At 32.1% G+C, this 13,977-nt stretch overlaps 2 protein-coding genes across 3 annotated transcripts; both read left to right on the forward strand.

Moving 5' to 3' along the window:
- The first annotated feature begins 1,822 nt into the window (after positions 1–1,822).
- Positions 1,823–2,809, forward strand: LOC114390443. Its single transcript, XM_028351184.1, has one exon. The coding sequence runs from the start codon at positions 2,063–2,065 to the stop codon at positions 2,783–2,785; it is 723 nt and encodes a 240-aa protein (XP_028206985.1). The 5' UTR covers positions 1,823–2,062; the 3' UTR covers positions 2,786–2,809.
- A 721-nt stretch (positions 2,810–3,530) lies between these two features.
- LOC114388922 (protease HtpX homolog) lies at positions 3,531–9,191 on the forward strand. 2 transcript variants are annotated; one of them, XM_028349463.1, is made up of 9 exons: positions 3,540–3,861; positions 4,242–4,299; positions 5,548–5,615; positions 6,318–6,497; positions 6,802–6,898; positions 7,280–7,389; positions 7,498–7,631; positions 7,720–7,910; positions 8,868–9,191. In XM_028349463.1, exons 1-8 carry the CDS (start codon positions 3,643–3,645, stop codon positions 7,841–7,843), a joined length of 990 nt encoding a protein of 329 aa, XP_028205264.1. In that variant the 5' UTR covers positions 3,540–3,642; the 3' UTR covers positions 7,844–7,910; positions 8,868–9,191. The 2 variants fall into 2 exon arrangements, with proteins under 2 accessions (XP_028205265.1, XP_028205264.1); XM_028349464.1 differs by lacking the exon at positions 8,868–9,191 and having other exon boundaries at positions 3,531–3,861; positions 7,496–7,631; positions 7,720–7,787.
- The last annotated feature ends 4,786 nt before the right edge of the window (positions 9,192–13,977 follow it).

Genomic DNA, 13,977 nt, shown 5'->3' on the forward strand with positions numbered 1-13,977 from the left:
CATGTTCCATTTATCACATACGCACAGTTTGAATCATCATTTCATAACCTAAACATAACAATTTATACAAAAGACTTTATCACAACATGGGGTGTAAAACCTCTGAAATAGTTTCTCACAATTGTATCAAAATCAATTAATCAAAATCATGGGTTAAACACAAAGACATCAAGAGCACTCAAGTTTATCAATCAATTCTCATCAAGACATCAATTGGTACATAGAACACAATAATATTGTATTTATAATCATAAAGAAAAAGTTATAATTCAATAAACATCTCAAAATAAACCCAAATTTAGTTCTCTAAGGATCCCTACACATGTTCATTCTAACCCCCAGTTGCGATAAACTCATCCCTTATCTCTAAAGCGGACTCACGTGTCTTCCCACAGCGATAGCGTCATCTCTAACGGTTCCCTAAGATTCCTCCAGTTTTTCCTCCGACTGCTCCGATAGAGTTCCCAAACGTCAGAGAAACGGAGAAAGGATTAAAGCCTCCATTTGGACTATCTTCATGCGATTCCTTTTTCTCCCTCCACGAACATTATCTCGCAAATCCCAACGGTCAAAGCGTGCGCAACTGAATTTTGAACAACATATCCAAATTATACAACAATCCAACGGTTAACGAAACAGGGATCGTAGTTTTACCAAGACAACTCTGGGTTTCTGCGGGAAAGAAAAATGCTACAATGCGAGAGATATTTCTCTTAGATCAGACGTGATATCGAAATTCCCAACGGTGAGAATGCTCGGAAATGGATTGCGAACATGCTAATTAAATTTCACGACAATCCAATGGTGAATGAGTCTGAGATCGTCATTTTTCTGAGACAGGTTTGATGGTCTGCGGGAAAAAGAGAGGATTTTGGGAGAGGAAGACAGAAAAAACGAAATTGGTAGGCAGAAGAGGCTGAGAAGTCTGTCTGAAAACTGACCTAGCATGTCGCTATTTATAACTAGGGGTATTCACGACCTATTATTTACTTTATTTATTTATTTTTATTATTTTATAAAAAAAGAAACTCTATTTTATTCTTCATCAAATGAATAATAAAATACCTTTCTTATTTTCTCTCAAACCATTATTTTATTATAACTATTTTTTTTATTTATGTAATTATAAAACATCATTATTCTCTAAAATTTTATATACGAAAAAAAATGGGATGTTACACACAAGACATGATAGAAACTGTTAGGAAAGAATATAACAGCAAAAGAAGAAATATGACATAGAGAATATATTAGGAGACAACAATCTTATTTAATAAGAACAAGCAGTTAACAACAAACAATAAAGCAAACAAAGAGTAAAATTAAAGTTCAAAAAATGAGTTTAGAATAGCCTATTTTGAAACACGCAATGCATTATCTTTAGAGAGAAAACGCTCCAGTGTAATGGTACTTAAAATTAATGCACTCTTCTCTTAAGATAGGTCAACCTGTTGGATCAAATGTGTGCAGTGAAAGATCCCTGAACCAATGAAGGCTAATGTACTGTTTCTTGTGTCTATTTGAGACCAGGAAGCTGAATATTTATAGGAAAAGAGATGTACTAGTATTGCCCACTAAAAGTGCAACATGCAGCAAAAGAAACAAACTCAAGTAAAAAGGGAAATTCCTAAAATGTAGGAATTAAAAAAGATAGTGGGATACTTTTACGGGAAACCAATTCAAAAAAAAAAAAACATGTTGTTTTCTAAAAAAAAATCTGATTAACTTTAAATTTTAAATTATAAAATAAATATTTTCTAAGAGAAACTCTAAGTGGCAACAAGGCTCCACCCTGGAGGCTTCTTGAGTTTCCTTCTTTCATTGTCTTCCTAATTCTCAAAACTTCCTGCCAGTGTCCAGCCTCTGCATATTAGAGAAAGCAGAAAGAACAACATTATTCTGAGGTTCCAGAGCAAGAATTTCCTTCACCACTCTTTCAGCAACCTCAGTATTCCCACTATTCGTGCTAGCTGCCAACAAAAGCTCCCAAAACAACCATGTCAGCTTTCCACAGCATTTCTTTCACCAGCTCCACCGCTTCTAGCAACCTACCCCCTCGCCCATGAAGATCAACCAAGCACCCATAATGCTGAATCTTCAGCTCAATTCCATACACCGACTTCATCGACCGAAAAATCTCACAACCAACATCAATCAAGCCAGCATGACAACAAGCCGACAAAACTCCAACAAAGGTGACACCATTGGGAACAACAACCCACTCCCTCAAATCAAGCACATCATCCACGTACCCATAAGCACCCAACCCACAAATCATAGCATTCCAAGTAACAACATTCCTCTCCGACATTTCATCGAACAACCTTCGCGCCATCGCAATCGCCCCATTCTTCGCATACAAGTAAACCAACGCGGTCCCGAGAATCACTCCATCTCCAAGTCCAACCCCTTTCACCATCATAAACTCATGAATCCTTTCCCCGAGCTCGAGACAACCCGACCGGGCACATGCGGACAACACCGACGCCAAGGTGGAGCCACTGGGCTCAAAGCCCTCCCCAACCATATCCTCAAACAGATCCAAAGCCTCGTTGGAGCAGAAATTCTGAGCGTACCCACAAACCATAGTGGTCCAAAGACTCGAACTTTTCTCAGGCATTTCATCAAACACGCGACGGGCACCGACGCAGTTTCCCTACACAGAGTAACACCTAACCAAAGCATTAACCACGTGGGAATCAAAGTCCAACCAGAATTTAATTGGGAAGCTGTTAACGAGCGCAAATGCGAGAATGCCTTGAGGAGGAAGAATCAAGAAAGTTAATTAGGCATGCATCGATAAACTAAGTAAAATCCTAATCCAATACATGTTTATTTTATATAATTAAAATTTTATAATAAATAAATATTCGTAAATATAAAGATTAAATTATTGTTAAAATTTGTAATAAATAAATATTTTTAAATATAATTTATAAGATCTAATTATCCAATTCATCAAAATTAATAATAATAGTTAATTTAATTAATAACAATAAATTTATTATAAATTTATATACACTTCCAAAATAATATATTATTGTAATTAATGTCTTCTAAATGTATGTTAATAACTTAATATAATTTCTCTCTTATTTAATTAAAATTATTTTTTTTAAAAAATAATTAATATATGAAATAATATGAGTTTGGTATTATATAAAAGAACAAAATTTAAAAGATTGAGTCTTTTAAAGAGAAATAAAGATAATAAAAGAAAAGTATTTGACAAATATCTAATGTGTTATCTCACATCTAGAGAAAGAAAAAATAATATAGGTAAGATAATTTGAGGCACTGACAACAACAAAATATGAATTTTTTTTATTGTGAGTTTTATTTCAACGGATTTATTAAGAACTAACTTTTTTTGGATATTAAAATTAAATTTTTTATTATTTAAAGAACTAAAAAGACAAGCATGCACCCATTGGTTAACTTAACGAAGTCAACAGAAAACGAAGTGGCGCGAAACAGGTACCATAAGCACAACTGTGGTCACAACTACCCTTACGTTAACAACAACAACACTCTTACACGAACCCACCCCCAAATATCTTCTATGATACAAATACCACAAAACAAAACTCACCCTGTGCACAAGTCCCAACCTAAACCCGCGTCTCTTCACTCTTCAATTCAATGGCTTCCACGCCCTTCTCCACTTTCTGCCACTTCCACAAACCCACCCTCCTTTTCTTAGCTTCCGACGGGTTCAGGCTCGGTGGCGCTCCGGCGATCGCCTTCGGAAAGGTTCGGAAGAACCGCAAAATGGGAATATTCCCCGTTTGCAGAGCTGGTTCTGCCGTCGTCTTCCGCGACCTCGACGCCGACGACTTTCGCCACCCTCTTGATCAACAGGTGCGCCCAATTTCACCTTTCTTCTTGCCGTTTTGGATCGATTTCTCTATATACACTTATAAGATAGAGAAAAAAAATGAATTGAGCTTTTGCCATGAGTTAAAATTAACTTATGCACCTAACCACTTTTGTAAAACTCTCTCATCATCGCTATCTTCTCCTATGAGTAGTATAAATTGCGTAAGTAGTGGAGATATAAGGTTGGTTGGGCGATTAAGAATGAAGAGAAAGGTCGCGGGGTGGATCCCCTGGTAATAAAATCTAACAATTAACATTTGTTGATAATTTTTTTTTTGCGTAAGTTGTGTTTCTCTTTCATGCTTATTGTCTCGTGGGAAGTGCTAATTATTGGTGCTATGGTTTTCATTTTAATGTTCCAGAATACGCTGCTACTGAGAGCAATTCCGGGATTGAACGAACTGGGAAAAGCTCTTCTAGGTAATACGCATAAGCTAATTTTAACTTATGGTTGAAGATTAAATCTTTTTACCCCCTTATTTTCTCCCCGTATGAGTGTTTATTGAGAAGTTTAGTCAAACAGGGCCTTACATAAGTGCTTTCAATGTAATTCTCCAATCAAAATTGGAGTCATAATCTATGCTGACTTATAATGCAAATCTTTACTGTGTAGATTACCAAAGTGAAACCACAATTCCGTAGGAGAATAACACCAAAAGCACATAAGGAAGTAGTTTCATCCTAAAGTATTGACTCTTCATTAATTGATAAATGTTATGTTCATTGGTGCATTAATAAAGTGTCAATAGTTTATTGGCTTAGTACAATTGAGGTAGGTATTCTTGGGTAGTATTTGGTATGCACACAGAATAGGATGAAACCAAATGAATTAGAAAGGTTTTGTTCTGTTCTCCTAAATTTCAACCATTTAGTGGAACCAAGATGTGCCATTTTTTTAACTCCATATTTTGTTGTATTCTGTTTTTCAAAATGTACCAAACATGGAAAAGAACCCTGTGTAGTGTGTTGTATTGGATTCCATTCCAACATATCGGCCAAACTCAGGTAGACAAGAACCTCTCATATTCAAAAAAAGAATCTCTCCTATTCATACCCCTCAAATATTTTCATGCAAGTCATGGGACAACACTTAATCTCACTATAACTTTTTCTGTGTGGCCCAGATTGTACACACACTTCACATAGTTTATACAAGTATCTGAATTTATTTAAGTTGATAGAAAAAAGTCACTCTGTATATTTGCCCACATAGCTAGCCCCTACTTTATATGTTTTGCAGAATAACAGAACAATCAACAAATAACAATCAGTAATCTAGACTTAGAGAAAGTAGCTCATGAATGGTTTTATTATATCTTTAATAGCTAGGACTCCTCATCTGTTCATAATATTGTTTGCATGGTTATGGTGTAGTTATTGTTTTCCATATAAATAGTGAATTTGTCTGCTTTGATGTGATGATCAATGATGCTCAACTGCATTTATGAGGCACAGAACTCCACCACTATACTAATTATGAATTTTCACTGCTTAAATGCATTCTTTCGTATCCTAGTGGGAAAATAGTTGCCATTGTAGTATGTCCTTGTTTTGGATATATAGCTTTTGTTACTCAATTTCCTTACGTTCAATGATATGTTTGAATAATCTTACACTGTGAACTGGCAAGGTTGCTGTATGACATTGTTCCCTTTAAATGAATTTCAGGAACTGTATCTGAGCAGGTTATGCTCCTTGAAAACATTGGGACATCCGTCCTTGTTTCTAAAAATCAGGTATCCTTTAGACTAAGTAAAATAAAATATACTTCAACAAGTTCCTGGCAATGGGCATTATAGGCAGATATGCAATATAATAGATAGTTTTTTCTGTTTTGAATAGTCCTTGCCATTTTGTGGAAATGCAGGGTTTTGTTGTAATCCACTGTTACTACATGCAAAAGGATGAAAATACAGTCATGTACTGTTGTGAATCCATTTACATATTTGAGCAAGTTTAAATAAGTAAATGCATATGCATTATAAAAAGCAATGCATGTTGGCAAAGCTCTATAATTATCTGTGTGAATTCCACTTTCTTATATTTTATTCCTCAAAAATGAAGAATCAGAGTGCATTCCATTGCTTTTGTACCTGTATATATGAATGTGCATGTGCATCTGTGCAACTATTCTTGATAGGACAGTAAATTAACTTGTCCAACTTAGCCATGTTGGTTGTGATTAAATATACGAGAGCTGTGAAGTATCTGCGCTTCACATTTTTTATTTCCACTCAGTTGAGCTGTGCGACATAATTGCTTTTAAAATTACATGCAGTTAGTGAATTTTCCTGTCTGCAATTCAATAATGATAGCATGGCATGTTTTTATTTTATGCAACATGGATCAACAAATAATGCATTTACGTTTCCTGTTGAGTTGTTGCCATCTAATGTTACCTCAAATAAGTAAATATACTTTTCTTCTTGTTTTGTCAGCTTCCTGATCTTTACCACCTAATGGTCGAAGCTGCCGAAATATTAAATGTAGATGCCCCTGATCTATATGTTCGTCAAAGTCCTGTGCCAAATGCATATACATTAGCTATAAGTGGTAAACGACCTTTCGTTGTCATTCATACTAGCCTTGTGGAGCTCCTGACAAAAGCAGAGTTGCAGGTTCTTATTTGTTTCTTTGTTATGTCTTTTTAATTTTCAACCCAATTTCTTAACTAGTTTAGCATCCACGAAGTTCCCTCCTCCACCCCAAAATTCAGCGCAGTCCATATTCCACAAGCAATAAGATTTTGGAAGATAGATTTTGAGGTGAATGATGTTGGATGTAGATTAAATGATATATAGGTTCTTGAGTTATTCTATTTCAAAATTCCTGATCAATTTATTAGTCAATCCATATTTTTCTGTCTTATCCATTGTTCTGATTCCAAAATGTTATTAACTTGTAATCAGTTCACTTTAACAGGCTGTTTTGGCTCATGAGCTGGGTCACCTAAAATGTGATCATGGTGTGTGGCTTACATATGCAAATATTCTAACCCTTGGAGCCTATTCTGTACCTGGTAGGTGATATGGAGCATTTTTGTTTTTAAGTTTGCAATAATGTATTAATACCCACACATGGATATGTTATACATTATGGTAAAGTAGTTAACTATGTTGGATGATCAAAGTTGGAGAAACATTTTTTGTCTGATTCCTATGGATTGAACCGGAATCCATGTCACTCTTACCACTAGTTAAGTATAACAACCTTGACGACTTACTGATAATGCAAAATTTTTGAACAATTTTCTTTCACCTTTGAAAGTGTAGCTTATTTTGACGGTGGATATATATTTTACTCTATCGGTTGTGGCTCTTGTTTTAATATTGATGAGAACAAGGAGTTTTTTCATACTTTTTTCAACCGAGTTATTCATAACTAGTGCCATTTGTTGTAGGTATTGGCGGTATGATAGCTCAGACTTTGGAAGAGCAGCTGTTCCGCTGGCTTCGAGCAGCTGAGTTGACTTGTGATCGTGCAGCTCTTCTTGTTGCTCAAGACCCTAAGGTATGCTACTATGCTGATGTCAGAAGTTATAATCTATCTGTAGATTGATTATTGTACATTGATTGAAATATTGAATTATTAAAAATTTATTCCCCAACCCCACAAGAGGTTGTCATCTCTGTCCTCATGAAATTAGCTGGGGGATGTCCATCTATGGCTGATCAACTAAATGTGGATGCATTCCTGGAGCAAGCTCGCTCTTATGAAAAAGCTGCTTCCAGCCCAATTGGGTGGTATATAAGGTTTGTAGCGTCCTGTTTAGGGCAAGTTGTGCTGTGTTGTGATTTTTATTTTTTTCATTCATAAGCTAAACTTCTGCTGCTGATTAAGGAATGCACAAACAAGGCAACTGTCACATCCTCTGCCTGTTCTACGTGCTAGCGAAATTGATGAATGGTCAAGAACTCCAGCTTATAAATCTCTTTTGAAACGAGGAATTCAGATCAAATCTTAGAACGAAATGTCTAGCAGTGCATGCATGGAATTTGTTGAAAGTGCACAGCAGCTCAAGGTTCTTCAAGGTTAATTTCTTAAAACTACAATTTCTGCTTTACTTTTCTAAACTTCATCTATGAGAGTAATATGGCCAACAATAATTATTAGACTTAATTACAATTTTTGTCTTATTACTATTGTTGACATTCAAATTTGGTCTCCCTATTTTTTTCTCAAATTTAGTCCCACAACTATTTTAATTTGTTCAATTTTGGTTAATCTATTAATTTGACATCTAATATTTAATGCAAATGTTGACATGACTCTATGTTACACTCTCATCAGCACATCCATGCTCACATGATAATTTTTATTGCACTTAGCATTTCTGTTAGATATTGAATGTCGAGTTAATGGATGGACAAAAATTGTACAATTAAAATAGTAAGAGGAATAAATTCGCAAAAAAAAAAAAAAAAAAATAGGGAGACCAAATTCAAATTTGGATGATAAGTGGAAGACTAAAAAGTCTATTAATATATGAAGTCTATTTGTATAACTGTATAGGTGATGGGATGTAATACATGTAATTTGTAGATATTTCAAATAGTATATGAAAATGGATTACATATAATGACAAAAAACGAAGTCCACATTCCTTTCAGCAGTAGTATTATTACATTTTTAAAAATATGAACGTCCACCCATTTTGGATGGAAGAGAAATATAGGAAGAAAAGAAAAGATAAAGAGAGAATGTGATAGATGCTCTAAGTAATGTGATGGAAAAAGTAGAAAGGAATAAGAAGAAAATAGGGTGAAAAATGAAAATAGAATGGAAGAGACAACAGATGTAAATATAACTACTCTTACAGTTTCCACCTTCCTACTCGGTTTAGGGAATAATAAGTACACCAGTAACGTTGGTTTTAGCAAATGACGAGCCATAACCCCGACTTATATTATATCTCCACATAATGTCCATTTTTGGTTACTTGGTAGCAATTTCATTTCTCACAACTTTTTATTTACTTTATGGAACAGTTAGTGCGTGGTGGCAGATGTTCAAATGGTTTCAGGCGGAAGTAGCATTTATTATGCATCTATCTACGGCTGCTGCAAACGTGTATGTATTCACTGTGTTATATTAGTCAACCTGTAAGTAGAATTTTGGTGAGTTGGATTATTATTTCATAGAAATATTGGTTCTGGAAAGAAAAGAATTACCTGTACAATTCTAGCTTAGAAAATTTCTCGGAGTAGAAAACACTATTATGTAAGTTTTATGACCGAAAATTTTTATTTGTTGTATTTTACACTATAAGCTAAGCTCTTTTTGAATAGTACTAAAACATTGACTGTTTCCAATATTGCTATTAGATTATATAAACCAATGCAAACAAGAAAAAATGATATGGTCCTATTTTGACCTGTAGAAACTTAACAAAAGCACGAGCCATTGCTATAAATGCATGTACAATGATATATTCTTTCTTGAACAAATTAACTGGAATCTGAGTTTTTTTCAAATTACACATAACATCACTTTTTTTTATTCTTACATTAACCTTCCTTTATGTGATTGAAAATCGAACCCCTTATATGTTTGAAAACATTGACACTCTCTTATATGTTATACTAATGGTTAAAAAAATAAAGAGTATTTGTATAATTACACAAAACCTCTGATGGTTAATATAGTTTTGCTCTTCTTTCTTTGATCCATGATTCACTGTTAGTGAGTTTTATTATGTCACACCAAATTTAATGGTTACTGTATTCATTAAAGGCATATAAAGATTGATTGATGAGAAGGAAAAGTGAAGCAAAATAAAGAATTGGTATGAGGTTATTAGAATTTAATTACAAGTTTTGAATATTAAGCTGTGTGAAATTACTTGGTTATTCTTGTAGAAAATTACTTGGAGATTCTAGTAGAGGATACTTATCATTTATACTTAAAAAAAATGTGACTAGAAAATAAGAACAAATGAAGAGAAGAGAGATTGAGAACAACAAATGAAAGGGAAAAACAAAAAAAAAAAAAGTTGAGTGAATTATTTCAACTTGAGCAGAATGCATAACGCTATGAAGATAGAGCAAGGTAAAATCTTCCAATTTCATATATGGCTGAAATGACACTCGACGGTTAAATAAAAAGTACGGAAACATTTCAATGGGAAAATTGATTGAAAGTTCACAACTGTTACTTAGAGAAAAAATCAACTGGAAAAAATAATTAAACTTGAATTGTCATCTAACGGTAAAAAATAGTAAACCAAAATAATTAATACTCAAAATTCATTCACTTCCTCTCACATCAAATAATAGTTTGGTTTCTCTATCGTATCTCACTCACGTTCATTCCTTTTCTCTCATCTTTCAATCCCCAACATCCCGGACCAAACACCCCCAACAACGCCCCTTCTATTTCTATCATCTATAATTTCAGTGCCAAAAATTCCAACGTTCCCTCCCACACGTGTGCTGTTGGGAACCTCCCCGTACCAAAGGTCTTCCTCGCATGTCGGCGTCCCACTATTAAAAAATATGTTTTCTACATTGATTTTTAACCGATGTTAAAAGTGTTGATATTGAATGTATTATCGTTAATATCAGTTTTAAAAAATCGATGTTAATGTTAAATTTACAACATCAGTTATTTAAATAATTGATGTTAATAATAAGAATTACATCCAAAATAATATATTAATGTTGACAATTAGCATCGATCTTTTAGAATAGTGTCCACTATTATTACTATCAAGGAGTGATTCACAAGAGAAAAACAAAAGCAACAAATGGAAAATATATAAATGTGGTGGAATTTTTACCAACACGTACGGTGTCTTCTTTGGTGGTATCATGTGTGTATTTTCAAGAAAATAAATGATAATACTACCTTTTAAGAAGAAAAAAAAGTTGAACCTCCTGGGTTATCTACAGCCAGCATATACCCAGACGCATGGTTAATTATCTCATAAGTAATTAATATTAATAGTAAATGAATATGACATACGTAGTGAAGCCAATAATAGGCTCCTAGCTAAATAGTAGCAATATTTCAATGCTTCATCCTATATCAATAATAATAATAAGTACAACCATGAAACCCTTTTTTTGGGGTGGGGGGAGTGGAACGTGAAATATGGACCATATAGGAGTTTTAAAAACCACGAGCATGAACTCAGTCCATGAAAGCTTTGTACCTTCTTGAGACAATCAATGCATGAAATAACAATGCTTTTATAAAAAAATCAAAATACAAAGGAAATTTTGAAGATATGGTTCTCTTTTCTGTCAATATTTGTTCGTGGACAAGAACCCAAAAGATTTTTTTTTTAAAAAAGATTCAATCATTTTTGTATGAGAGAAAATAAATTATACATTAATATTATAAAATAATTTTATATCATTATTTAACTATAAGTCATATAAATAATAATAATTTGTGATTGAATGATAATATAAAATTAGTTTACTTTTTGTTTCTTTTTTCTTATTACTTTTATTTTCTTTGTTTACTAATAATATTTATCACAAACTAATGCTTTTTAAGTCGAAAAGATCAGTAAAGTAGATATAACTTATCGCAACAAAATTTGTTCACATATATGACTATATTATATTATATATTTATATTGAACCTAGTTGCATCTCAAAAGAAGAAAATAAAAGAACCAGTCAGCGTACTTAAAGAATATCCAGCTAGATTTTTTTTAAAAAAATAAACATATACAATGACTTTCGGTTTGATGCTAATTGGCTTAAATTTCTTAAAGATGAAGTATGTATTCATTATTATTGCTAATTTCAGCTCACCACTTTTACTTTTACCCGAATTTCTTCCCTGTTAGTCCACTTATATTTTGTGTCGAATTGAATAAGCAATATTCTAGCTCCAAATGGGCGATTAGTATATTGGTAGACTAAGATTAACAATAAAACTCTCTATTAGAGTTGTTTAAATAACACAGCATATATCTGTTAATACCTTTAATTTGGTTATTCCTTATTATTCAACCTGAAAATCAACTTCGGAACTTCAGAAGGTAATTGAACATTGGAATTTCACATAAGTTCAAACATGCAACTCAAACTTGCATGAAAGTTGTTTTTTGTTTTAGTAAGTATAAACTTTAGATTAGGAGAAGACATGTTTCTTTCCAAGGTCAGAGAAAATCACTAATCTCACCATCTCAGTGAGAATTTATAGTGAAATTTACGTATTGCGTGTCGACAAAAGAAATCTAAAAATTGAGTACAAGTCACAATCAATATAGGCAGAAGACTCAATCAGATGTGTGAGCTCTATGTCTCTTTAAAAGGTGTTTGATTAAAGGATCCGTTTAAATACAAGTAAGAGTTTTTGTGAGCTTATCGACTACAAATAGAGTTTTTTCATTAGAGAAATTCTAAAAAAAAATATAGCTTTCTATCCAAATAAGCTCAAAGCCTTCCAGCCATGAGTGTCTCAGGTTTCCTTGTCAGTAGCAATAAATCACACACTGAAAGTTTGATGAGGATAAAGATAAGGTTGTCTCTTATTAAATGTCAGACATCTCTGACACTCAAGTTTTCCATCTGCTCCTGCGGTGTCCTACCATTGTTTTTATGAAAAGTATGGAATATGTACTAATAATATTAGTATCCACATGTTTAAAATCAAAGCAAATATCATTATCAGTTATATATCAATTGATGCAACTTGATGCTACACTCTACAACACATGTCATTCATATTTTCTTTGGTTTCCCGTTTTTAATAGAACAAAAAAAAAATATTTTAATTTGAAATTTACATGTTCTATTTTTAAATACACAAAATATAAAACTAAATTCACATGTTACCTTAATTATATTTATGCATTTTTTTATTTTATTTTAATAATTAGGCCTCTTATCTTCTTTTACCTTTTCCTAATTCATGTGGACATCCTTATTTAGTTCCCAAATCATTATCAAGTGGCTTTGGTTACATTACTGTTCAACTTTGTCATCATATTTTAGATAATGAGATTGCTATATAAATATGTTTTAGAAAGAGCTAAATACTAGCAAAATGTAATATCAACATTTGCATTGATTCGGTCACTACCTCAAATGATGAAAGACGATGAAAATAATATTTTACTTTCCAGAGTGGTGTATTGAATTGTAAATAAGATAATTGATGATGATAGAAACATAGAAAAATAAGATAATTGATGATGATGATAATAGAAACAAAAAAAAATTTACTTTCCAGAATGGTGTATATATAAATTTCTAAATAAGATAATTAATTGATATATAGAGAAAAATATATAATTTTATTTTTCACTTTAATCCAATATCCTAACAATACGGGTTAACAAAAGATCCTAAATTAAAAATTTTGAGCATAAATCAATTTAGCTTAAAAATAAATAAATAAATAAACCAAACCAAAACTATCCAATTGAATTAAATAATTTTAGATTTTTTCTCACCTTAAACTCAAACTAAACAGATTTCATATTTGTGAGGTACCCCTGTGTTTTTTTTATTTTAAATCAAGTAAATATTTTGTAAAGAGTTTAAATTATATGCAAGTATGGATAATAATGAATAAGGTCTAAATATGGTACAATAATACTCGTCTACATATTCATGTCTAAAAAAAATGCTTGTACAATTTTAATTCTCATTCACATGTCAATTGGATAAATGTAAAATCAATAATAAATATTAATTAAATTGCTAAAACTAAATTAAAAATCATTCTTAAACTATCCAAACATATCCATATATACAACAGTGATACAATTATTTGGCATAATATTTTTTAAATATAATATTTTAATTCTTAAATTTGATTAATAATATATATATGAAATATTTTAATTAAACGATGAATTTTAAGAAACTATGATCCAATTAAAATTTATAAAACAATATAATAATTATTAAAATTACAGTATAATTTGATCCATAATAAATATATATATATATATATATATATATATATATATATATATATATATATATATACTTTTTGCAGGTAGTCATAAGATGTGGGTATAATTGTCATCATCAATATATTTCTTAAGATTATTAATGAAACTTTAACAAATTTATAAGTTATCCTATATGTGGTTGCATGATATTATAAAAATCACTTAGGTTGTTAATG

The sequence above is a fragment of the Glycine soja genome, chromosome 16 (genome assembly GCF_004193775.1).
Source record: "Glycine soja cultivar W05 chromosome 16, ASM419377v2, whole genome shotgun sequence".
Lineage (NCBI taxonomy): Eukaryota > Viridiplantae > Streptophyta > Magnoliopsida > Fabales > Fabaceae > Glycine > Glycine soja.

Coding starts and splice junctions, on each gene's coding strand:
- LOC114390443 (XM_028351184.1), top strand. CDS start 2,063: ATGAAGATCAACCAAGCACCCATAATGCTGAATCTTCAGCTCAATTCC.
- LOC114388922 (XM_028349463.1), top strand. CDS start 3,643: ATGGCTTCCACGCCCTTCTCCACTTTCTGCCACTTCCACAAACCCACC. Junction 5,616..6,317: donor TCCTTGTTTCTAAAAATCAG/GTATCCTTTAGA, acceptor TTGTTTTGTCAG/CTTCCTGATCTTTACCACCT. Junction 6,498..6,801: donor TGACAAAAGCAGAGTTGCAG/GTTCTTATTTGT, acceptor TCACTTTAACAG/GCTGTTTTGGCTCATGAGCT.